The 26272-nt window shown below is 30.7% G+C and overlaps 1 protein-coding gene across 2 annotated transcripts in view; it reads right to left on the bottom strand.

Moving 5' to 3' along the window:
- Positions 1-245: 245 nt before the first annotated feature.
- TSG101 (tumor susceptibility gene 101) overlaps positions 246-26272 on the bottom strand; it is a 38574-nt gene continuing 12547 nt past the window's right edge. The window contains exons 3-11 of one of the 2 annotated variants that reach the window (XM_067273120.1): positions 25386-25451; positions 22361-22524; positions 20068-20194; positions 7211-7309; positions 4373-4599; positions 4184-4276; positions 804-937; positions 638-740; positions 246-561 (exon numbers count right to left, since the gene is read on the bottom strand). In XM_067273120.1, the coding sequence (XP_067129221.1) occupies positions 478-561; positions 638-740; positions 804-937; positions 4184-4276; positions 4373-4599; positions 7211-7309; positions 20068-20194; positions 22361-22524; positions 25386-25451 (1097 nt within the window). In that variant the 3' untranslated portion in view covers positions 246-477. Of the gene's footprint in view, positions 562-637; positions 741-803; positions 938-4183; positions 4277-4372; positions 4600-7210; positions 7310-20067; positions 20198-22360; positions 22525-25385; positions 25452-26272 lie in introns of both variants that reach the window. The other variant, XM_067273119.1, reaches the window with a different exon arrangement.

Below are 26272 nucleotides of genomic sequence, written 5' to 3' on the forward strand. Positions count from 1 at the left end.
TCAGTATATTGCATTACCCGTATCGCGTGGTGTTAGGTATTGTCTTCTACGATTCGGTCAATTGATAGCATTGTCAAGAGTATGCAGAGTTAATTCTTTGATAATTCCGCACCCTCCTGGCAAGTTTTACTGTACTTAATTCTTGGACGGTGTCAATCGTTTGGTGTTACCAATGTTCCGGTTTCTCGCATATACATTAGAGGATTGAAAAATTTCTTGGTGGTGTCGATTAATAAAGCAAGACATTTAATTTCTCAAAACATTTAATAAATTTCGAGTGACGGAGTATTGGTCTAAACCGACAAATAACAGTTTGCGTACAATCTGTTTATATTTGGTGCATTCTTTTAAAGCTTATAACAGTTCCTCTCCGACGTCGGAACTTCTCGTGGCCGGATCCGAACCCCCTTCTCGGAATCCGAGACGATACACGAGACGGAGGAAGAATCGCTCGCCCTCCACTGACCACTCTCTTCTCTAATGGGGGAGTCCGGCTTTCTGTCGACACACCTGCATCAAGGCTCTGAGCATGAACTGCTTTCTCGACAAGTCCCTGACGTGCTGCTCAAACAAAATGGCGGATTTTAGTTAAACAATGGAACCACGCGATAAAATGGACTGGGAACTCGCGCCTTACTTTTAAAAAGACGTCCAGGTCTATAACCCCTTTTCTCAACGCCTCTCCCAAATAGTAGATGGCATCTTCTGTGGCATTTTCCTCACTGAAGGCATTTAGTAACCTGAAAAGAGGCACCCTTTGTAGTATTATCTTTCTGGGAATTGTTACGTAAGACTTTACTCACTGTCTGTATAGAGGTGCCGTCGTCACCACCGCTTCGTCTATGTCGATGGCCTGTTCGTTTTCCATTTTGGCATTCACTTCTTTCATTTCCTGATTTTTCTCTCGCAGGATGCAGATGTTTCGTTCCAGTTCCATCTTTGAAATTCAAACAACCAGGCTGGTGACTTTTCAATAAATTAAATCGCTTCTAAAATTGTACGTCTGGTTCCTTCGAACGAAACGTAGACTGACACGTTCGATTTATTGCACGTGTAAGGATTTACACACTTGCCGCGAGACCCGAAAAATCAAAATACTACTCTCTTCCACCCGTACACGGTGGCCACTACAACTGGCGTTTAGTTTGAAGGAACCAAACAGAAAGTAATTAGTTCTGCTTAACAGACAATTTAATTAATTTGACACAATTCTGCTACGTCGTACGAATTAGAAATGGCATCTTAATCCGAAAGTCAGGTAACTGCCCGATTTGCTGGAGATCTGAAAATTTATTAGACCCGGTTTACAGTTTTTGAATGGTATTGTGTGTGTCGAAGTATCCTGTACTGTACAAAGTAGGAGACCCGTGCCGTTATTTCATACTTTGTACTGCGGAGGTAGGTATTAGTGGTAAGCCGCTGGAATTTATAAACTAGAACTAGGGAGTCCTGCACCACTTTGGACAAATGGAAATTCCTCGAATTTTTGTCCGAGCATCCACGTTACTAAATTTAATTTATTCGAATATAAATAAACGGCAAATTACAAATTTATTATAATAATATTAAATTTAAGCCGAGCTCGGATCGCTTAATATCTCTAAGTTCTTTTGCATCGTTACCCAAAAACGTGTAATAATTACAGAATTACTACCTGTGATAATTCAATTTGTATGTTAAATGATTTATTTGAAGTCTGAAAAAGATAAATTATTAAGATAATGAATTTGTATTTTATTTTCTTCTGTTCTTAGTAAGTTCGAGCTTTATCTAACAAAATAATTTGTTTCGGTGTCTTAACTCTACTTAAAAATTATTAAAAATCTTACGAGCGCCCTATGCAGTCCCTATATCAAGAAATTAGAGCTTACACTAACGCAAAAATAGCCTACAGACGTAAGCCAGATACATTCGCCAAGTTGAGAAACGAGAAAGATCGGGCCGAAATCGAAAGAATACCAGGAGTATATAAAATCCCGTTAAAAGATAAAAGATTCGATAGGGACTTCGTATATGTCGGATCTACAAAAAGATCCGACATATGAGCACAAAACGGACATCGAAAAAAATAAAAGCAATACTGCCTTAGCGATATATTCCAACGAAAACGGCATTATCCCTAACCTACAACAAGCAGCAATGATTCGACAGACCCCACATATAAACAAACTACGAAATTTAGAGGCGTTAGAAATTTTTAAAGCCGACTGCAAAGGACTGTCAATCAATTTTAAATAAGAAAAACAACTATCAAGAGCATGGTAGGCTATTTATGACGCAACGCTATAACAACTGGCGCGGGCGTATATCGTTTGGAGATTCGAAGATGGAAACATTAGAGACCTGAACGGTTAAAAATCGGAGTCGCACCAGAAAAACTTAAACACCTGAAGAAGACCCTAGAAGTGGGTCGAAAACGTTTGTGTTACGTTTTTAAGTAGTAACTGCAAAGCTATGTCAGGTTAGTACGACGTATCTGTAATTATCGCTTTGTTTGCTAGATGGATTTGATTAAAAATCTTAAATTTGTTTGTCGTTTCTGTCAAATAAACTGTTAACTTTTTTTATAGTATTTTACTCTTACCATCAAAAATCTTGTAACAAAACACAGTACATTCTTCCTTTCTAAGATTTTAATTTGTTTCAATATTTATCCTGCTAACTTGCTAAATATATTCGATTATTCGTAATTATTCGATCCGAACTGTGTATTACCACTGATTATTAAGTTATGTAATTCCCATAAATGTATCAAAGTATATATTTATTATTTCCATTCCACTATTTCTAATTCTGTTTCGAGTAATAATTTAGCAAAGAGCAAGCTGTTTATAGTATTCAACTTATTCCTTTTATACTTAACTCATTAATAATGTTTCACCAGAGATGGTAACTCTATATTAAGATAAAGGTTTTAATCTTTAATGTTTTATATATTACTTACCTAAATGATACACCCTGCTACTAGAAAAATAAATGAGGATAGATTGGAGAGAGGAAAACTGAGAGATGAATCGCCGGCATCTGCAAGAGAAATCTCGGAGGGATCGAATGACCGGAAGCAATTACTGCTTGGTGCTGACCACTAACCCACGGGTTAGGGAGATGGAAAATACTAATTAAATATCATTCTTTTACAGGTATGCAAATAAACTTTTTATTTAAATATATCAAGAATCTTTCTTGTTGCATCTTAGAGGAAACTGGATTACTAAGAAGTTACACCTCTATATAATTGTTAGCTGTTTCTAGCAATCAATTCACTCGCTAGCAGCTTAGTTTTTCTTACGGTTGTCAATTTTAATATATATAAAATGCAGTTTACGTGCTGTAAATTTTATATCGGCTAAATAATTACAAATTTAAAAAATCTGTTTACTATGCCGTACACAGTTATATTCTCAAAAACCATATTTTCATTTCTATCAATATAGCTACCAATTTGGATCGGAACTTATCACGGCATAATCAAACAGGTGACCAGATTAGAATTTCTTTATTCATTTCATTAATTCTTAAATGTACTTTTAAATTATTTTGGTCCCTCTTTGGTTGGAACAGACAATTTTCGTAAACTATTAAAAATTCATAAAAATTGAAATATTTTAGAAATAGTTTATGAAAATTGTCCGCTCCAACTGAAGGAGGATGAGAAGACCCAAAATGTACATTTTGGAGTTGATTCAAAGAATAAAGAATTTCTAATCTGGTCACCTTTCTTGTTTGTGGTGTGATAAATCCTCATTAATAGCCAAATTGGTAGCTATATTGATAGAAGAGAAAATGTAATAATCAAAGGACCAAATTTTCATTCTGACAGATGTTTTGAAACAAGCAAATTTGGTCTGTTGTTTCTGACTCCAGTTCTGTAAAATCAAAGTTTGGTAGGATTTCGATACAAAATATTTAAATACTACGTTCTGGTTTCTACCAAATTGTAAACTATTGTCGGACTTATGACAAATGATTTAAAACTACATAAAATAGACCAAAAGCATTCATTTTTCAAGAAAATATAACTAGATTCATAGACATTCAGTTATGTTTTATTATTACATCTTAATTTTAGTATAATTTTATGTGTATTTTGTTATTGTTGCTGTTTACTTTACAAACTATATGAATGGATTACATTTTAATTTTATTTTAAATCACTAAGAATGCGTTAAAAGATTTGTCTTACCTGTTCCGCTTGCAGTTTTTTTACAAGTTCTGTAAGATGCGCTTTTCCTTTGTTCAAATCGTCCTGAGTCTTTTTCAGGACTTCCATTTCAGCCTGAAAATGTTCAGTTATAATTATGCCATTAAAATCTCATCTGTAAATAAAAATGACTGGAAAAGAAATACGTAAATTATTAAGTTTAAAACTAACATGAGTCTGTGACAGGACATCTCTCAACTTCTTCTTTAGCTTGTCTTCCACTGCGGAAAGAAGAGACGCGTGAATGTGTTCTTCAGAAATGGTTCCCGTGTTACTGGGAGTGCTTGAAGGAATAGACGACGGAGGATAGCAACCTCCAGACTGGTAAGAGTTTGTGTTCTGAGGAGGATAGGCAGATGGATACGGATATGGGTAACCTTGAGAAGTGTTGGAATAGCCTGTAATTATAAATGTCAATAATTAAAATAATTAAAGTACAAAAAGTTTTACAAGCTAAATGCCAAATCATTCTTTCAATCTTAAATTTAAGTAACTTTGATTTTGCTGTTTGGTTTTTTTAATGTTTGACAACAGCTGGTTCATACTTTCTGAAAATGGAAAAAAGAAGAGACATATTCTCTTCTATTATTCTATCCCTTAAGTATTCATACTTTAAAAGAACAAAAGAGAAGTGCATGTGGATTTTCAGGCCTGCAGTTTAAAATATAGCACCTCATAGTCATTATCAAAAGCATGCTTTAAAAGTTTACCAAAATCATAAAATTTTTAATAAACAAAAATAAACATGGTTAATTAATCTGAGAAAAGAGTGGAAAATGATATAACCTTATAAAAGAAATTGATGAAGATGATCGCAAAGTTTATTTTCAATATCTCAGGTAAGTTTCCTTGCAGTCTACATCGTGAAGAATGCAAAGAACTATGATCTATCAGCAGAAATAAAATTAGAACTTCTGTCAACTTGTTTCACTAACTAAATAAATTGAAGATTGTGACTGGTAATGTGTTGTTTTCTCTTCTCTTTTCTATTCTCACAAAATATGAACTGGCCTTAACTATAATCCAATTATTTATTAAATTATTAAAATTAATATTAAAAACACCATAAGAAAAATATATTTGTGAGATTCTGGCAGGCTAGCCACTTGTGACATCAACTGAAATATGGACAGGTGAAAGATGCTGGAGGAGATAAGCCCATAGATCATCAGTATGTAAAATGACATCTGCCACACATCCCAATCCTGAATACATTGATAGTGGTCTGCTTAAAGGATGGGAGAGAGACAAGAGGGTCAGGATGAAAAGGAGCAGAGAATCTTAGCCATAAAACAAAACTACAGCTGCATTTTGATACAGTCGCCTGAATAAAGGCAAGGACATCCATTTAAATGGGACAAAAGTAATGAAGTAGATCCAAATAGTGGTCCCACAGGACAATTCTTAGCCTGTAATGCCAATTTGTAAGACATCAAATGGAAATTTTCATCTAATTCTTTTCTATGCACTTTTTAAATGAACTTGCCAATTATAAATAAACCTTTCTAAGCTAAAAAATGAATATGTCTGTTAATATTCATACACTTGTCAACTCAATAATCAAACTATATTAATTTTTAATTAATTAAATAGTCAATTTGCTACTTATCTGCTCAGCAGGCAATAAAGAAACTAAGAATGTATTTTTTTCATTCGTATGTTTAGTCTAGCCTCAATGAACCGACCAAGTGGCAAGAAATGACACTCCAACATCCGGGTGGAACAGACGGAAAAAATTAATGAGGATCTGACCCATACTTAAAATGGCAGTCTCTCGAAATGGCAGCCTAATACTTCTATCGTTTCAGCAACACAAAAGCTAAACTTTTGAAGTATGAATGCTTATGGCAATAGAATAATAAAATAATTCTCTTTTCTATTATCTCTATTTCTAGTAGCTGAAATGATAAAGAACTGTCAGAGGTGGAATTAAATAACCAAACTGTTGAAAATCTTAAAAACAATAGTCATTGGAATCGTTCATCAAAAAGTTAACTTTTGAAAACCAGACTGACAATCCATATTCAGCTAATTGTCAATAAATTTAGAGTATCGTCTCCAATCAATAATTTTGCCATCAGGTTAACAGTCTTGTATTTGAATTAATAAAATTTCCCAAGTTTTAACTATTTAGAGCATTTTTGTTTGTATTAGTAAAGTATAGATTTTTAAATAAAATAAATATATATTTCATTATCAAAGTTTTGCTTTCTTTTCCATCACGCAAATGTTTTTGGAACCAAGCACCAACTACAGAGATATATTCTCAAATTATTTTAACAGTAATTGTATCTTTATAAACAGAAGAAAACAAAATTCTATTTTTAAAAAAAATGTCTTTAATTATTCTAATAGTTTAAAAATAGACTGCCATTTTGTTTAAAATTGAATATATTAAATTGTTAAATATAGTGACTTTTATTATTGACTTTGCTTCTATGAATAACTTAGAAACTTCGAATAATCAGTTTGTCTAGAAATGGAAGATCTTTTTAAGGATACCACATCCCATTTTGAAGTTCTCTCACAAAGCCATGTGCCATTTTGAAGCTTGTGTAAGCTTACACAAGCTCCAAATATGTTGAATATATAAGCTTATATATTCAACATATAAGCTCAAAAAGCATACTAAATATAGTAATTGTATGTTATCCAAAGACCGTCATTAAATATGACCAAAAATGTCAGTAATTAAATGTCATTGCTGCTTATAAAGGTTGTTTAGCGTGAGTGAATATCTACCATAGCAGTTTCTGGAGATTATATGTATCTTTAATGAAAGAAAAAAGGCAGAAAACACTTTGTAATTCAAGCTTTAAGACAATAAATTTAAACTTATGTCATTTTATATTTTACCAATCACACTAGAAGATACAAAAAATATGCGCATTCTTAGTTTCCGGCCCAAATCCATACAGAGAGAATTTTTAGAAGATATACTCCACAATTTATCAATATAAATGCACTTCTTTGATTTAAAATCGATCAAAAATAATCGTTGAGACTTACTTGGCATAGTTGGATATGGATAAGGATAGGATGACGTCCCGGACGTCGGTGGATAGGGATGGTATCCAGATCCTGCCACGTTGGGCATTGGCATCGCACCTAAGAAAAAAAATATTTTGTCACTCTTTTTAATTAAACAAGATTAGATTTAACCAAAAGATGAAATAAAATATCACTTCTTAAAATTTAATATTTATTTTGAAAATTTATTTAGTAATAAATAAATGCAAATAATTGAGACTTCATAACCATTGAATCCCATACAACATAGAATGTCCTTTACTTCTAAACAAAACAAATACATAAATTTTCTAATATACCAAATTCTATTTTTACAAGACAGATACATTCTTGAGAAAGCCACATAAAAAATACCCAACATGGAAAATTGAGAATTGGTTCCACAACTTAAAAACCAGTAAAAATAATATGATAAAGCAATTAATTATAACAGATTGTGTTTGATCAATATATTTCAATTTTATTTAAGTAAAGCAAGCTTATAAATAACAGGATCTATAATATAAACCTACTATATTTTTCCAAAAAACATACAGAACTAACTTTAAAATCATTTATTCTTATTGCAAATTTTTATGAATAAAAACTCCAAACATTTGATTTAACAATAAACTACGTAAGACAATTTCTTCAATGGTCTCACTAATGCACTAGATCTTGTCAAATGTTTTAATTATGTGTTTGGAGTTATATCACTTATAAGACGACAGAAGGATATTTTATAGCTATATATAATAAAATAGACATTTTAGTTTTCCAAATAACCTTAATTTAAAATACCTTAACTGTAATTTTAATTCCTCTTTTATGCGGTCAGAACTACTGACAATGGCCGGTTTAATATACCCAAAATATAAAAACTACATAAATATATTTACATGGCTTTTATATTTTGAATTTTTATGGTCGAAACCTCGAGACAGTATTTCTCCATTGATGCACTTTTGCCAAAATTGCAGCGTTCTATTTTAACATCATAATTTTTTTTAAAATGTGTTTCAAAATAATATATTATAGAATACAAATTTTTATAATCTATAAAATCATTTATATGCATCGTTGCCATTCTTTGACACGTACTAGACAATAAGATCTATCATCCGTTGTCTGACGCACATCTAAAAATCATTAATATGCACATATTCTATACATGTATACAACAAATATGCCAAACAGAAAAAATTTTGGTAATAATCCAAAATTTCTGGAACAAATCTAATGATTTTTGTACTTAACTAATAAACTGAAAACTGCTTATGTATTATATTGAATTTCAAACAAAAAAATAAAGTATCTCTTATGCAGGCAGAATCAATATCCCAAGTATTTGCAAGTACAAAAGGAAGAAAATTTGAAGAAACCTTACAACACTATATTGTAGTTCAATATTGTATTTTCAATACTAACTTGTAAAAAGTAACACTGCAGCACGTTCAAAAATTTTCAAATCATGCAAGCAATATATTCTCAAACAATACGCTCAGCATGTTCCCTTCGATCTCTAAACATTTACCAGACAAGGTACAGTACCATGTGTTTTTTCATGTTTGACAATGTAGAAATTGGCATCTCGACAAGCAAAGGTCAAGATATCGATCCCATAAAGTCTGCCGGTAATTAATACAATAATGTAGTCTGCCAAATACATCAAAGTAGTATGGTACATCATCTGCAAACACGTCCAAATCGCATCTATACACAAACACATTCTATTATTTCAAAATAAATTACTTTTTATAATTTTTGACATCCTTTGGTTATAAAATCTTCATGATCAACGAAGTTCTATTATGTAAACATAAACTTCATCAGTACTTTTGCCTCTATAAATACACAAAGCTTTCCCTGCCTAGCATGATATATCTTGTTAGCCAGAAAATCACAAAATACAAATAATTATGAATAACAAGCACATGCAAATATTTAATGTTCTACTTAATAAATTTTCCTAACAACAGTGGTGTCTCGTACTTCAAATTTAATTCGTTCCAGGAAGCCATCTGAAGTCCAAATCAATTTTTTCCCATTAGAAATAACAGAAAGTGAATTAATCCATTCCCAGACCCCAAACAATTAATCATTGTAACAAAAAAAAAGAAAAGAAAAAAGAAAAGAAAAACTTGATCTATATACGATTTAACAAAGCAAAGGCCAAGAATAACACGCTACTAATTAGACAAAGGATGAAAAACACCATAGTACTCTCTGATTAGCTAAATTCTATGTAATATGAGGTGTTCTCCTCGAATCTCTCTAGTTTTATGAATTAACTTTGGGAAAATAAATGCAAATACAGTACCGTAAACAATGATGATAGAAAGTGCATCTGAAAAAGCTACTACATTAGATCAGTACATTTCTACACGTGCACCTAACGCGGTATATATGATATCCAGTCTATACTTTGTTTTGGCCCACTTCCGAGCAAGCACATTAGGAATTTCATTATTAATGGCATCCACAATTCTTGTATGCAAGGCTCACATGACTGGCACTTTTGTAGCATAAACATGATCCTCGACATATCCAGAACAAATAAAGTTCAAAGTGGAAACGCCAGACAACAAGGAGAGCCAAGAAATGCGGATTGTGCGGCAGAGCGGCCAAGACCTTCGCTGCCACACAATCTAGTGATCTAAACAGTGGATCATTGAAAATCTAGATTGTCACTTTTAAGCATATAAACACAAAACTTGGAATATTGACCAACATTCTCTGACACATTTCATTCACATACTGGAACAGATAGATGTACAGAATAGCTTAAAAACTAGAGGTTCGAGGGTAACACCCTATATAAATAAACTATTAATGTCTAGTACAACTATTATGTCTAGTTATAGTAATTGACTACATTAATTTGCTAATATGCATAATTAATACAATTTAATGTAATGTTCTTATTGCTTCAAGTCTGGATTGTTCGCCCAAGACAGAACAGCCACGTAAAATTCCACAAGTTCCCAAAGTGAGTTCAAAACTGGATACCCGGAGTGGCAAGCCAACACCCATATACCACTCCAGGCTATCCATGTTTAACACGTTGACTGCCATCTACGAGATGACTCGTAGTTACCGTTTCTGCCTAGGACGCCACCTACGAGTTATATCGTAGTTTGTTTCCTTGCCATATTTGTGCAGCTACGATGTAATTCGTAGTATATCAGTGTAAATATGAATAGATAGCTTCAGGGGCAAGAACAAAAAATCAAGTTTGGCTTACATGAACAGAACATTTATTAATAAATGAACAGAAAATATAATCATAAAAAGTTTATTCAAAATCGAAAGCAAAACAATATTTTTATTGTTTGTGATAATTTTTAAAACAATCTTCTACGCAAAGGGCTGGCTTCTCAAGACAGATTGGACAGAAATAACGCGTTTCTCGGCGTTTTTTAGCTTTGGTACAAATTCGACATGGCTTTGTCAGATGTTGTTTTTTCTGAGTAGATGGGATACTCTGTAAATAGTGGAGCTTCTGCAATTTAATTTTTTTTGAAACTGGTTGAATCTCTTCTCCAATCAACGCTTTGACGAATGCTTCTCTAAACTTTATAAGTTTTATTTTAGAAGAAGTTGCTTTTTGAAAGAGTTTGTGCGCATTATGTATATATATTTCTATAATATGTAATGCAACCTTTTTGGGCCATCTAATAGTCTTTCTTAGAGCTGTGTAGTACGATAGCATTTGATCTGATCGTCAATGCCAGAAATTCCATGATTATAATCTCGAATTATATTCGGTTTCATCGAACATTTTCCATTGCGATTGAACACCTCTACCATTTCAACAACGTGCATGTTTGAAATGGTAAGGACTTCTCGTTTGTCTTTCCATTTACATACAGTAACAGGACCATTTCGCTGCCAAATAAACTCCCCCATCCTCACCAAAAATTTTGTCAGATTCTGAATCACTTAGATTAGTGTAGTAATCAAGTTGTTTTTTAGTCAGTGGTCTTTTCTTATCCATTTTGGGATATTTATAATTTGATTATAAAAATAAATAAAAAATAACACTCTCAAAAAAGACGTAAATGTGATGTGCTCGCCTCTATATCCGATTTATTACTAATGAATTTAGACGCACATCTCCGATTGGCTGTAGCGAAGTGACAGGACGAATCGTGTCTGTGCACGAATTAACTCGTAGTTTGGCTTTAGCGAAGAGCTTTCTGTTACATAAGCCAACTACGAGATAATTCGTAATACCTTTATTTTAAGAAAAACACATTCTATATGCTATTTGATTATTACTATATACTCTGATTAGAGTTTTTAATAATATAATATAATTAAATTAAGTTGGCGTTTTACAACAGAATCCTAAAAAGTCACGTGGCAGTCAACGTGTTAACTACTGAAAAACCTAAAAAACAGGAAATGAAATATGTAGCATAGAAGACAAATATAAAGAATTTTGAAATGATTTTAATATCAATCGGAAACATAATTAAGCCTACACCGATAATTTGGCACCAGAGAAATCTGTAATAAAGGTTCAATCTTTATATTCACAGATGAAAAACACAAATCAAAACCAGATAAAAACGAGTGACTAATAATTGTTTAAAAACTGCCACTTATTTAAATAACATGAAACTAAAGATCTTGAGTGCAATAAATAAATGATCTTACAAATTGCTAGAAATATTGGCTCCAAAAAACTACAAAAATTTTTTCAAAATCAGTCGTAACTTGAGATGAAAAGTTTAACTTACACATTAGTAAACAAATAGAAGGCATCAACATCACAATTTCAGGCTTCTTGCTACATTATTATGCAACAACAGGTCTAAAATCTGGAATAAACTTAGTTTGATACAAATCTGTCACAGAATAAGAAAACTCATTTATTATGATATGTAAGATTTTGTTTTTAAGATATGTATTATAATTTAAAAATAGCTCTAAAAAGTAACAGTGTTTATAAAATCTCTCTTTCAATGAAAGAATAGTTTCTATTGATACTTTATATGTAGAACCCTGTGTTTATAAATATGCAAGAATGCATGCTGGAGATAATTGCATTTTTTTTTTTAAATGTACAATGTTAACTATGAGAGATTAATTATAAGTTCTCTTTTACAGAAAAGATAATATGCAAATTGCTAGCTAAATTCAAAAGAACAAGCTCTACCTATGATGAATTAGAAATAGATGTCTAAGTGTAACAGAGCATGCAGTAAAGTATAGTTAGAAGTGCTACTTCAAAAGAATGCCGCATTAATTCTAGCTGAATCACACAAACTCCTGCCGCCCCACTTGACTGTCTAGAAAGTCTTGATACAGTGTTCAAAAACTATATTCTTAAATATTTATAAATGTTCCTGGAATTGTGGTATAGCACTGTAATGATAAGATGTGTGAAAATGCTTCCCTAATCACTTTCAAAGTAGGGTCCTTTGGCACGCACACTTCCTCCATTAATCCTGCCATTGGAAGGTTTCTTTTAGAATATTCAGGAGTTCTGCCATTGCATTTGGTTTGATGACATCCAGGGTTGCGAAAAGCATCCACTGGATACCCATTTTCAGCATCACAACCAAAAGTCACTTAGAGTAAGATCCAGTGAATTCGATGGTTGGAAAGTCTTTTGTTGGCAAGGAATTGCTTCACAAGTGACAAGTGACTCGGTGTATTATTGTGATGCAGAAACCACCCTCCTTGCTACTTGTTGCAACCATCAACCACAACCTATGCAAATTTGCATGTAGAAATGACCAGTAACACTGTCCATCACAGAGGACAACGAATGCGACAACTAAACTCCCAAATATTCCATAAGAAGCCTTCCAACGGTACTTACGATGATGATAGGATCAATGAAGCAAGTGTGTGTTTGTTGAACAGTCCTACATTGAAGGTGAAGATAAGTGTTTCCATATATTCTACCATTACAGTGCTATAACACAATTCCACAAGCTTTTTGACTACTCATGTATACCTTCTACTTTTTGCAATTGAATTCAATAGAGTCATTTGTTACTTCTCTAAAATAGACAGCTTCTTTGGTTTCTTCTGGACATAATTATATTAAAAACTTTTAAATTCAGTACTTTGCATTATTGTAACTTCCAAATTTGTTCATTTGTATAATGAACAACATTGGAAATTATAATTAAATTAAAATAAGATTAAATATTTACTTTCTATATACACAAACAGCAAATTATTTAATCTGAAAATATTTCAATTTGATAAGGATATTATAATTATCTTTCTAACAAATAAAGCAATAGAATAAACGAAATTAATCGGTGCTTTTGTCATTCAATAGCAGTCAGATTTACGTGAAAGGTAGAATACTATAATCAAAAACTTACAAGGACTTCCGTGATAGGTAGTGGTAACTTGTAATCCCAATAAATTAATCCGGCCATTTGAGAGCATAACAGAAAAAGCAAATGGAAATTGATAAAAATGCCAAAAACTCGTGCAGAGCAGAATCTTAGTTATTTAGACAATGTTCTATTGAAATTATTTCAAAAAATGAAAGAGTGAAGTATAAAAAAAAGCTATCTTAATCTATTTACAGAATCAAAATTTATTATATTTGAAAAACATTTTTATAAATATAATTTACCATCATTCTAATTAAACTGCTAAAATAATAAAATGATAATTGTCGTAGAGTAAATTTAATTTCCTGTAATAAAATAAAATTTCTTTTTATGTTTAATATATAAAATTAAAATGTAGCTTTACTCTGTAACTTTTATTTAAGTTATATAATTAATTATATTAATAAATACATATTTATTAATATGTACTGTATGAGCTCCTATATCTTCCTAAAAGCTACATCATTTTAGATAATTAACTAATTAAAATAATTTACATCTATCTTCCAGTGTTTAGCATTATCCAGTACAAATAAAGAAGAGAAAAATTTGTTTGTGCATTTATAGTTTAAATTAACATCGGTAACCAAATGGTGCATAATATGATGCAATGATAATTAAATTAGATCAATAATGATTACACTTATTTGAAAACTCAAAGCATAATATTAATTGCATGCAGGTTGAACTTGAATATTCTTCAAACTATTTGACTGAACATCCACATTTTGTAGAAAAATGCAAGACCTTTTTTCAAGCAATTTTCCATGTTTGTTAGAAAATTGCTTGTAAAGACTGTATTACGATTCCCTAACAGAAATTGTGTCAAACTGTGATTACATTTCTAAAAATATATAAGGGATGATCAATAAATAACCAGCTAACAATAAAACATACTGGAGGTAATTTACTTTAGATATAATTGCCCTAGTTGTTGAGGCATTTCTCCTACCATTCCACAAGCCTCGTGATTCCGAGTTCAAAAAATGTTATGGGGCAGCACCAGAGCCAAGTGTGACTTTAATCCGACCCATACCTCTTGGTCAGATTGAAGTTGTTTGCCTTTAGCTCACTAAAGACTTTAAAGATATGGGTCCTTCTATCTTTAAAGTGGCAACAACTCTAGAACAACTTCTCTAAAGTGGCAACAACTCTATGGTTCTCAAGAACAACCATAATAAGGACTTACTGGGCATATAATACTATCGTCTGTGGATGTAACAGCATCCAGCAAGCAAATGGTGACTGACCAAGCATCATTGATGCAAAGAATCAGAGACTGTCTAGGCTGGTACAGACCAACCAGAGTGGCATGGATCATATATAGTGTCAATACTGGAACCTAAAGTAATGTAAGCAAGCAGATGGTACAAAACATTCTGCATACCCTAGGTTACAGATGCTGACATCCTACTTGTGTGTCATTACTGACTGCATCATCAGATATTACATTTTGCTTGGTGCGAGGAACATCAAAACTGGACTCTGTAGAATGGAGCAAATTGTATAATCAGATAGATCCCATTTCCAACTGCACTTGGCTAATAGAAAGATGTGAATATGGCATGAAATCATAAACCTAGTCAGCCAGGTTAGGCCAAGAACATACATGAGTAAAATTGTGTGGCAGAAAACTGAATCAGAAATCAACTTTCAGTTTAGTTTCTGTTTTACGCTTTTATGCCAGAACACACATATTCAAAAATTCTGGCCAAATATGAAACGCCACAGCCACTAACAGTCAGGGCCGGATTATCGAATAGGCAAAGTAGGCAAATGTCTAGGGCCCGTAATTCAGAGGGGTCCGGCTTCATTAGCCATTGCCTAAAAAAAAAAAAAAAGTCACAGCCATCCGTGCGTCAAAAGTAATCTCTCCCACGAGATATCTCGCACCATCTACATATATTCCTAGGGCCGCCTCTCATAGTAATACTGATGTATGGTTATGATTCATTTTCTAAATTTAAACTTATACGTCGCGACATCGCATATTCAATGTAGCGTTCAAGTTGCTCGAGTGCGAAGTTATTACAATTCAATAGTGTTTTATAAAACAGTTAAAAAGGGTAACACTACGGTGTGACTTGGGGTGACACCACGATATCTGCACCGGGTGTCACCCATGCTAGCTACGCTAATGTCACATTATATAAGATTTGTTTAGAAGCAACTTATTTAAATAGGGCCCCAATTTAAATTTTGTCTAGGGCCCGCTAGAGGCTTAATCCGGGGCTGCTAACAGTGCTACATTTTATTAATTTTTTTCCTCTCGTATATCTATCCCTTTGACCTTCCATTTTTTCTCCACTGCCTCTGAAAATTTAAATTAATAGACTTCATTCTGAATTGAAATAAAGAACGTATGAGCTAAATACTATATATCAATTCTACTAGACCTACCTGTTATTTGAAATTTAGCACTTATGGCCATCCATACACTTTATTTAAACACACTGTCTTTATAGGTGACACTTTTTTGTCATAAAGACACTGATGTGGTTGAACGGATTTGATAAACTCCTCTATTTCATTTATTTTTCTTTTTTTTGACACCGTCACAATTGTAGGGTTAACCCTCACTGCTGCCATTATTAGAATAAAAACCATGTGTCTACTTTGACATCACATAAAAGACTTCGCTTTATTGGAGGAATTTTGGGGTAAAAATTTTACAGTGTAAAAAGTAGACATGCTCTACTCATTTTTCATTTATGTTTTAGCCAAAATTTCAGAAAAATTTTTACACTTTCTGTTTTATGTTAGATTTTATGCCAGATTTTACATGTGTGTTCCTGGCCTTAGTTCTGTTCAAGATGATAGGAATTCTGTGATAATGTGGGGAGTCTTCTCAGGATTCATGTGTCTACTGAGGTCCTTAAATACTGCAAGGATTAAGACGCAGTATTTAAGGACCTCTGGGTTCTTAAATAAGGGTTACGCAATCTGTCAGAATATGCTGGCTGATTGCTTAATTAACTCTTTCATGGCTTTGCATCCTCAAGAGAATGGTGCATTTCAGCAGAACAATACTCTGACACAATGCTCAAAAAACATTCTTCAGAATTCCAGACAATCTGGTAACCTCTGAGTTCCCAGATTTAAGTCCAACTGAATCTCTCTCTGGGATGCTGTTGAGAGACTTTTCAGATTCAAAAAACCAATACCAATGTCTACAGCAGAGCTGCAATGGTGCAACAGGAGTGGCTTGCAATAACTATACCAATGCTCTTGAATCTGGTGGAATCAATGCCCAAGCACATTAAGGCTGTCATTCGTGTTGGAAAAAGACCTACACACTAGTTGTGTGTAATGTTTCGATCAACCAATATAATGACGTCTACATATAAATTTGAGTTTGACAGTTGAAAAGTCACATGACTGAGTGATAACAATGTTGTACTCAATGCAACATCATACACTTAGTAATTCACAGTTACTGAAAGATTTTGTAATTAATATTTATAGAAAAGATTCATTTATGAGTAGTTATTAAGGTTTTAGAAGGGTGGCACTATTCAGAAGGGCACTATATTGAGATTTAACTGTGTGCATGTGTGTGTAATAAAAACACATTCTATATTTATCTAAATTTGAAATGTCATTTTATTTTTGGGGCAATTTTTAAGTTAATTAAGATTATTTTCAAGTTTAAAATTAGTTAATCTAATTATTTAGACTTCTGATTGACTATAGATTTCATGTCATATTTATATTGCATATACCTAATGTTCTACTTAGAAGGTACTTGAATTGCACAATTTCAATTTAATACAAGACTTAAAAATATTCTTCAGTGTTTTACTTTCTATGTTTTATATTAAAATTAAGTATTTTCTCTGATGATGTTAATGTTTAGATTTACGCTAACTACTACAATACCGCAATCATGTCACAGCTACTTCCAACTGACACATTAAAAAGAAGAGATTTGCCATTTTGTACATCATTACAACTTCACACTATATGCTTGGACTTAACTTCACATCTGGAAATCCATACAAATTTAAAAAAAAAAAAAAAAGCTTTGATAATTGATTTTATTGCCAAGACTATCAATGTTGACAAATCAGTAAATTTGATTAAATAAAAAGGAGGATTAAATAATTCTGAAATGGAAGTAATGTAAGACTTTTGCAACTAAAAGAAGAAAAAAAATGGAAACTGTTTCCTTATCAACAAGTAATGATACAGAATGAAATTTCATTTTCATTCATTAGTAGTTAATAAAAACACTGACCAATATACAGGATGTCTGAAAAGTTACTGTGCAGTGAAAATTCCTAATGACATTAATGTTAAACTACAGTATTGCTTATGAGACCTGTAAGTTGTATGCAATAATGTACAGTCAACTTGTATCAAATGGACAACTTATGGGTCCCATACATATAACATTAATGTCATTACAAACTCATTCACTGTCATTTCTCACTGCACAGTAACTTTTCAGACATCCTGTATAACAAATGGAATCCTCATTTCTCATGTGTTAGTCTTGGAATACAGAATTTTGATTTACACAAAACTAATGAACCACATAAATCAAAGGTTAGGTGTATTTATCTACAGAAAAATAAAGAAAACCCAAGATAGACAAGCATCTAAACATTTGTATTGTTCTGACATCAAAGCAATATCATCTCAACCTCTCCTGTACCAAGTTATATTTTTTAATGAAATTAATACTTATAAATGGTAACAGGTTTATTCTGATTACAAATTGAGAACAACAACCAACAGCAATAAAATTTCAAATTCTTCTACAAAACATTGACATTGTATCATCAATTGCATAAGCTAAAACTTTAACAGATACTATCAATTATGAATCGTAATATAATAATAAAACATTTTTTAAACTTCGTTGTTACAAGTGAAAAAATTCTAAAATAAAAATGCATTAAAAACTGATTTAGACTAAGTATTTATTGTTAAACTTAATATCTACCTTTAATAGTTATGGAGTACATTATAAACAATTAGCATTTAGTCAGATACCAATTCAAATAGTTTAATCACAAATTTTATTTTTCTAAAAAGAACTGCTTTATTTCTAAATAAAACAGTTTAATAACATCAGCGCAATTTTCTATTTAAATAAATCTAACTGATGCAATAGCAACTATGAACAGATTGCTACTATGCCATTAAAGTTTTCTTAACAATAAATTAGTTTAATGCAATAACCTAAAATAGAAGTAGATAATACAATCTTAGTTTTTTTCTTCTTTTCTTACTGAATTCTTTCTTACTTACAAGATTCATATTATCTCTCTCTCAAACATAATGATAAGTCATTTACACTTATCTACAATTCTCTATTATATGAACCAGTTTTGCTAAAGTGTAACTCATCAATTATATCATTTCACGTAGCTAAAGAACATATCAAACCAATTCTCTGATTCTAATCAAAAAACAAAATTATAATGAAATTTTCTGATCAGTCTGACTTACCAACAGATTCTTATTTTAAAATCATTTAACAATTTTGTGGCAATCAACCAATTTTGTGTCATTTCTAATCTAGATACCATATTATTTTTGATCATTCAAAATATCTGCTTCCTTTCCCAATTCACTTTCTTTCTCATTATTAACCTCTGATTTGTAACCAACTGATTTGTAAATTTTAATATTCTTTTCAATAGAATCTAGTTTTACCATAAAAACCGATCACCATTTCATTGGCATTTTTGAGTCATTTGGTTAAATGATTAACTTTATTAGCACATTTATCCATTATATCATCAACAGAAACAAAGCTGAAATAATGCTCTCGTGCTTTTATTAACGTTGTCATTGTTCTCATTGTCTAACAATTTCGTTATTTCTTCCTCTGCACATTCTCATTCAATTTTTGTACATCAAACATCCTTTACTTGATAATCAGAGCTAATCTTATCAACAAAACAAATAAAGAAATAAATTTGCCATTTCTTTCTTAAGATAATAACGCAACTGCATTAAAGTATATCAAGTGTTTCATGTAAGTTGTTGATCTGTTTATTTGGTTTCAATTTGATAAGTAATGGACTCCACTTGGGTGAAAATTAATATTAAGATTTCAAAATAATAAAGCTAAATTTTGAAGTTCAAATTTAATATACTTTCTTGCTCAGTCTGATAACCATCTCTTCTGTTTCTCACAAAATCTTTTTGGATTAGAACAATTTAAAGATTTGCAAATAAATGTTTAAGATTGATTTAACTGAAATCTCTCAGAATTTTATCATGAAAAAATTTGCAACTACCTAACTGATAAATCAGGATTGTATAAGCATAAAGATAATAAAATATATTATTTTATTATCTTTATGCTATTTTTTAATTAACTAACTTTTGTGTGTAATCATAAAAAAATCAAAGGTCATTTAAGGATTAAAATGAAAACTAATTTTTAAGTTTTTTTAAATACTAAGAAAAGAAAGCTTATAGTATTTATATAATTATAAATTTACATTTCCAATGAATAATTAAATATCTTACCTGAAATCTGTGTTGGATAGGGCAAATTTGAAGTAGGAGGATCTTGTGATCTTGGTTTTGAATAAACAGGAGGAGTATCACCAAACACAATTATCATAACTTGAATTAATCCGACAAGATCTGAATTCTTCTATACATAAAAAAAACTTTTAGCAACTACTTTTTATTTCTTCTAATTTTTATATTTAATATTAATCTTAAATTATATAAGACAACAAATGAATATATAATCAAAATAAATTGATTTTAGTAGTGTAAAAGAGCTAGTGTAAATATGAATTTATATAATATACAATATCACAAAGTAATATTTAATTTGTTCATACTTTAATTATTATAAAATCTAAAATAAAGGTCAATTCAAATTTTGTTTAAAGTTAACATTCAGTGAAAATATGAAAACATTTTTAAGAAGTTTTAGTAAAGTATCATTTAATACTAATATAGTGTGTCCAAAGAGTTACTGTGCAGCGGAGTACTCTGTTTCATGTGTTAGTTGCTTGTCATCTTTAGCTTCTCCAGTATGTGCAGATTATCCTCACATTCACATCATCAGTGCACCCCAGAAGTCATAATAAGGGACTTACAAGTTTCATACACAATACTGTATATATAGCTTTAATGTCATTACACATTTCTCAATGCACAGAAACTTTTCAGACACCCTATATTTTCTTAACTTATAACTCATAGGATTTCTGATTTTTCAACGATCTTATAAAAAGTATATTTTTTAAACAATTATTTTACTTCAATTTGGCAATTAAAAGAATTCCCAAAACAAAAATGTAACTGCTCTAGTAGATATTCTCATATTTCCATCAATGTTTTTTGCATATATTTTAATCTTCAGAATTGTTCTATTTTGTTGACGTTTCATTATGGGAGTGGTCATGTTTTTCCCTTTTTGGCATTATTGTGTACTTTACAAAGTAAAATAAATATTCAGTTTTTTTCCTCTTAAGAAATAAGTACATGAAATAATATACTGAAATTCTGTAACGACATTCACAAAAACTCTATAATTTGTCATATATTTAGTTGTTATATTTTCAAAATAAAATTAAGAGAAACAAACAACTATCAATACATTTTAAACTGTTTGATTTTTTTTAGCTTTCTCTTTTATTATAAATATAAAAACCCAAAAGTTTGTAAATGAAAGACTGAAATGATCGTATTGAACTACTAAAAGTACTCTGAATAATAATGGCAAAAAACTACAGAAATTCAAGATAATGATGAACAGATTATCCATTAAAATCCTTAAAATCATAATTACAGGAATAAAAATAAATTGTTTAAATTACCAATTTATTTATTTTTGTTACTGAATTATATGGTTTTTTTGCTCACAGAATCAGAATTGTTACATTTAAAATCAAGCAGATGTAATGATATTCATTAATCATATAGCTATTTAATTGCCCAAATGACACAATATACTGTATATATCAGGGGTGGCCAACAAGTCGATCGCGATCGACCGGTTGATCGCCAAGCCAATTTTGGTCGATCGCTCGCGATGTCTTGACTTAATGTATTATATTTGTAACCGAACACAACAGTATGCATGCAGTTATGACTCGACTCATAAGCAGTGCACCACGTACTGAAACACAGTGTATAAACATAGTATGTATTTCACACCTCCCCTCCCCACTTACACTATGCCTATTGACAACAAGTCGATCGCGACGCATTTTTAAGATAAAAAGTAGATCTTATGTATACAAAAGTTGGCCACCCCTGGTATATATGATATGATAAATGCAAAACATTCTTCTCTGTTTTTGTTTAAAAAATGAAACAAAAACAAGCATCCATTTGATTGAGTAAACATTTTGGATCAATTAATAATTAGCTATTACATTACAATTACTTGAAAAGTTTATGATGTATCATCATTAGTATGTTTTAAATTTTCATAATCTAAAACAAATATTATATTTTAGTTAAATAATCTACAAACAGCTATAAAGTTAAATTATATCATCAAATCATTAAATTTGTATGATAGTCAACATTAAAATTCAATTAAATCAGATAAACACAAATAATAAAATGCAAAAAAGTGAATACTAATATTTTTTAAATGAAATTATGTTTTCATGAAATGTCATTAAAACCTAATAATCTTTGCATTTTAAAAGTACTTATTAAATACACAATAATAGTATAAGACTGAAAGTATTAATATTCTATCTGTTAACTTTGAGGTGTTGTGCTGCAACAATTCTTAATAATTTATGTTAAAATAACTTTATTTATAAAATTGTTCTCAAATACTTACAGAATTCCAATCATGTAAATATGGTAAATATATTCTCCCATTCATATCTACACTTTTAGAAGCTTTAATTTCCATTTCTGGTGTGGGATTGACGTAACACATTGGTGGTGTTTCTGGATGTGCATCTAATATCCATATACATACAGGAATGTTGTATGTGTTACCTAAGAATTAAGAAAAAAAAAAGGTCAATCAATCAAATCAGATCAATTTTATAAAAATAAATGCACGAAATCTAATCATTATGTAAGAAAGTTTATAAGGTATTAATCAGAATTATATATTTCATGCGTTGCATATATAATTTGCAAGTATATAATTACTTTGAAAAGGTAAAAATTTATATTTTAGTCAGAGATAGAATACACTAATCATTTACAAGTGATATTTCTTTTTTCTTAAATAATGCTCTTGTTATTGTATTTTCATTTTTATTCTAATAAGCATTCACATAATACTGATGCAAATAAAGAAAAGCAAGCTCTTCACACATTCTTTTCTTTTCATACTTGTCCTGAGTCATTAATACTGTGTTTCTCAACTTAAATACTCTAAAAGAACTTAAAAATTTCGAAAATGGTAAGAAAAACCATAAATATACTAAACACCAGGAATACACAAAAACCTTTTGACAACATTGACCATTCTTTTGTACTACTAAGCTATAGTCTATTCACTATAACTTCATGCATGCTTCTGCAAGAAATAGTTGGCAAAAACTATACTCTTCTTTAATAACTGTCTCTGGATCTAAATTCATCATAATTAACAAATATTCACTTTTTTTTTTATTAGGATACATCTACAATGTTACGTTACAATCATCTACAATGTTACAATGTTATGTTACATCTACAATGAAACAGGTAACTACTACTAAAAATGAATTTTTTTTTTAATATTAAAGAGCCATTCTTTGTTTCCCACAATTATTCTGCTATACAGTAATGTCTTTTAACAAGATTAATATGTTATTTATGTAAGCATATTAATATTTTATTACATAAAAAATTAATCTTTCCAAAAGTTATCATTATTGAGCATAATTTGTTATTAATTAGTTCCGAAAATAAGGAAAATATAATACTTAATTTGAATAAATTATTGCTTCCAAATTCTAACAAACTAATGATAATTTAAAAAAGTATTACAGGAAATCCTGCTTAATTTGAACTACGATAGTTTGAAAACCCATTAGTACTATTTGTCCTGGCCAGGGATATAGAGACATTAAGGAATTCAGTTAGTTCAAAATATGGCTACTTCAAAATTTGAAATGAAAATCCTGTTTGAATATGTGTATGTTAACTCATTCGTTTAGATCAGTTGTTTTCAACCTTTTTTTACCCATAGACCCCTTTTCCTCTTAATTTTTTTTTTTGTGGACCCTCATAGACATTGCACATAGAAAAAAAACCTTATATTTTTCACTAATAAAAAAAAAGAAAGCATTCAGAAGTGTCACTGTCAAGTGGCACAATGCTGATGGTATAAAATTCTCCTAACAAACCTCGGCTTTATAATCTCTCTTTGACCATAGGTCAAAGAGAGATTATAAAGCTGCATTATATGTAAAGCCATTGTATATTATATGTAAACCAGGTTAAATTATAAAGCCATTGTATATGTATTCAATATTTTGAATAATTTATATTTTAACCCTTATGCAAGAAATGATTAATAAAGAAATTGGCAATATACTGTAGAAATTTAATTCTCAGTAAAACAATTGTTCTGAAGTAGAATTACCACTAAAATATCACTGTAAATCCCAATTCAGTTTTTTTCTCTGTTAACCCCCAATAATGTTACATGGATCCTGGTTGAGAACCACTGGTTTAAATCAAAGTACTTCCATACTATAAAAGAACAATAGACCAAAAACAACTCTAATCTGGGCAACACCTCTTTGCATTTACAGTAACACATTTTTGGGTGTTACCTTACTCTTGGACTAACATTTTTTCTCTTATCTCATACAGCTGGGCTTCAACATTGCAAAATTGATCTAAGAACAGCAGATTGAAATATCTGTAGGGTTCTAGGCTACTACTTTTGGGTGACTTACTACTTTTTGGGCCACTTTAAAATAATTTGGTTTTCACTTCAAAGAATTCTCTTTACTTTTTATAAAACCTATCTGGCAACCTGTGACATTCTCACCGGATACATGCTATTTACCTGCAGTTTATTGATATTACTAATTAATAAAAATAGCCCTCTATTTTGCAAATGGAATAAGGCTATCAATTACATGGCATTTGATGTATTGTCCAGAAATATGTAAATCTCGGATGATTTGAAACTCAATAATTCAAAGTTGTGATAACTCAATAATTTCATTCAAATTATTTCATTGCTTGAATTTTAAACTAACGATGATTTCCTGTATGTATTTTGATTTCATTATTTCTATTTTTTGTCATGTAATAATAAACTATAATTATATAATATAATAGCTTTGTAATTCAATCAGTAAGGTTCTTGCTCTAAATGAGACAATTGGGATCTATTGAGATCTTATCAAAGCTATAGACCATGTCCATAGGAGTAAAAAAAGTCAAAGAAACCAATGATCTACACATGACCCTTTGTGAAATACAGCCTCCAAAATCAACTTGTTAAAGATGAAATAGGATTAACAGAGCAAAAATGCATGACTCAATCCCATCCCAGAAATAGATAGCACAGTGGCATTTCTTTGTTTTGTAAGCTTTTGGTCATATCTAGTAAAATGGAAAACAGTCAATCTTTAGCACTTTTTTGAGAAATAGTTCTAGACTTTTTCACTTTTAAATTTTACCCCATTTTTGATAGTCTTCAGAATTCCAGATGGGCCAATTTCAGGGGGCTACATTTCACAAAGGGTCACATGTAGACCATTAATTCCTTTGCTTAGGTCTACAGTGCTGATAAGGTCCCAACCATCTCATTCAGAGCTAGAATCTTACCTGACGATCCACATTGAAAATCTAGAAGTCACCAAAATGAACCAAAAAAATAAAGCATTAACAAAAATACAAACCTTTAAATGGAACAGGTATCGTACCGTCTAGACACACTAATTCCTTGCTCGTACCATCATTAAACACTAGAATAAATAAAAGTAAATTATTACTACAATAAAGCAATTGAAAATACATTTTTCATTAATGAAAATATTCTTACAAGATATTAATTAAATTAATAATAATAAAATAAGATATTAAAGATAATCAATTAAATTAAATCGTCCAATTTGCTTTTAAATGAAAATTATATTCTATAGTATCAATTATATTTAAGGAATAAATATTTATAAAGATTTATGATTAAAGAAATCTTATTAAGCACAAAGAACTCTACAACAATGTAGCTTATCTCGCTAATCAAACATAACCACAGAAATTATTATTGTTTTTATCTTTATCCTAAACATATTATAATTTTATGAGTTACAGACATTTCATTACAACATAAACTCTTTGTATCGAAACTTTATTTGGTGAGCCATAACATTTAAGCATTAAACTGCTCGGTCTTCTATGCCATTAAACTAGATACATATTATTCTTTTAAGCTATACAAAATGGGAAAAATGTAAAATATTTTAAGAAGTTTCTTGATTTAAACATCTCGTTTTAATGACCGACAGATAAAAATTTTAAACATAATGTTCTGCTAAAAGCTGCGAAAAAGCTACTAGAACATGCCTTCCCATCTTTTAAATGATCATTGAGACTTCATCCTGTGTCAAGTTGCCATTAATCAAATAATTCTAAATAACGTTTTCAAGAAGAAATATTCTTATATTATACATTGGATAGTGATTTCCTAACTGCTGTATCACAAAGCCATTCTAAATGTACCACAAGATGAATAAAGAAACTTAAAACAACAAATTTTAAAATTTGTAAATAGCTAAAAAAATGT

Source organism: Centruroides vittatus, unplaced genomic scaffold, assembly GCF_030686945.1.
Source record: "Centruroides vittatus isolate TY-2023 unplaced genomic scaffold, ASM3068694v2 contig_461, whole genome shotgun sequence".
In the NCBI taxonomy this organism is placed as follows: Eukaryota; Metazoa; Arthropoda; class Arachnida; order Scorpiones; family Buthidae; genus Centruroides; species Centruroides vittatus.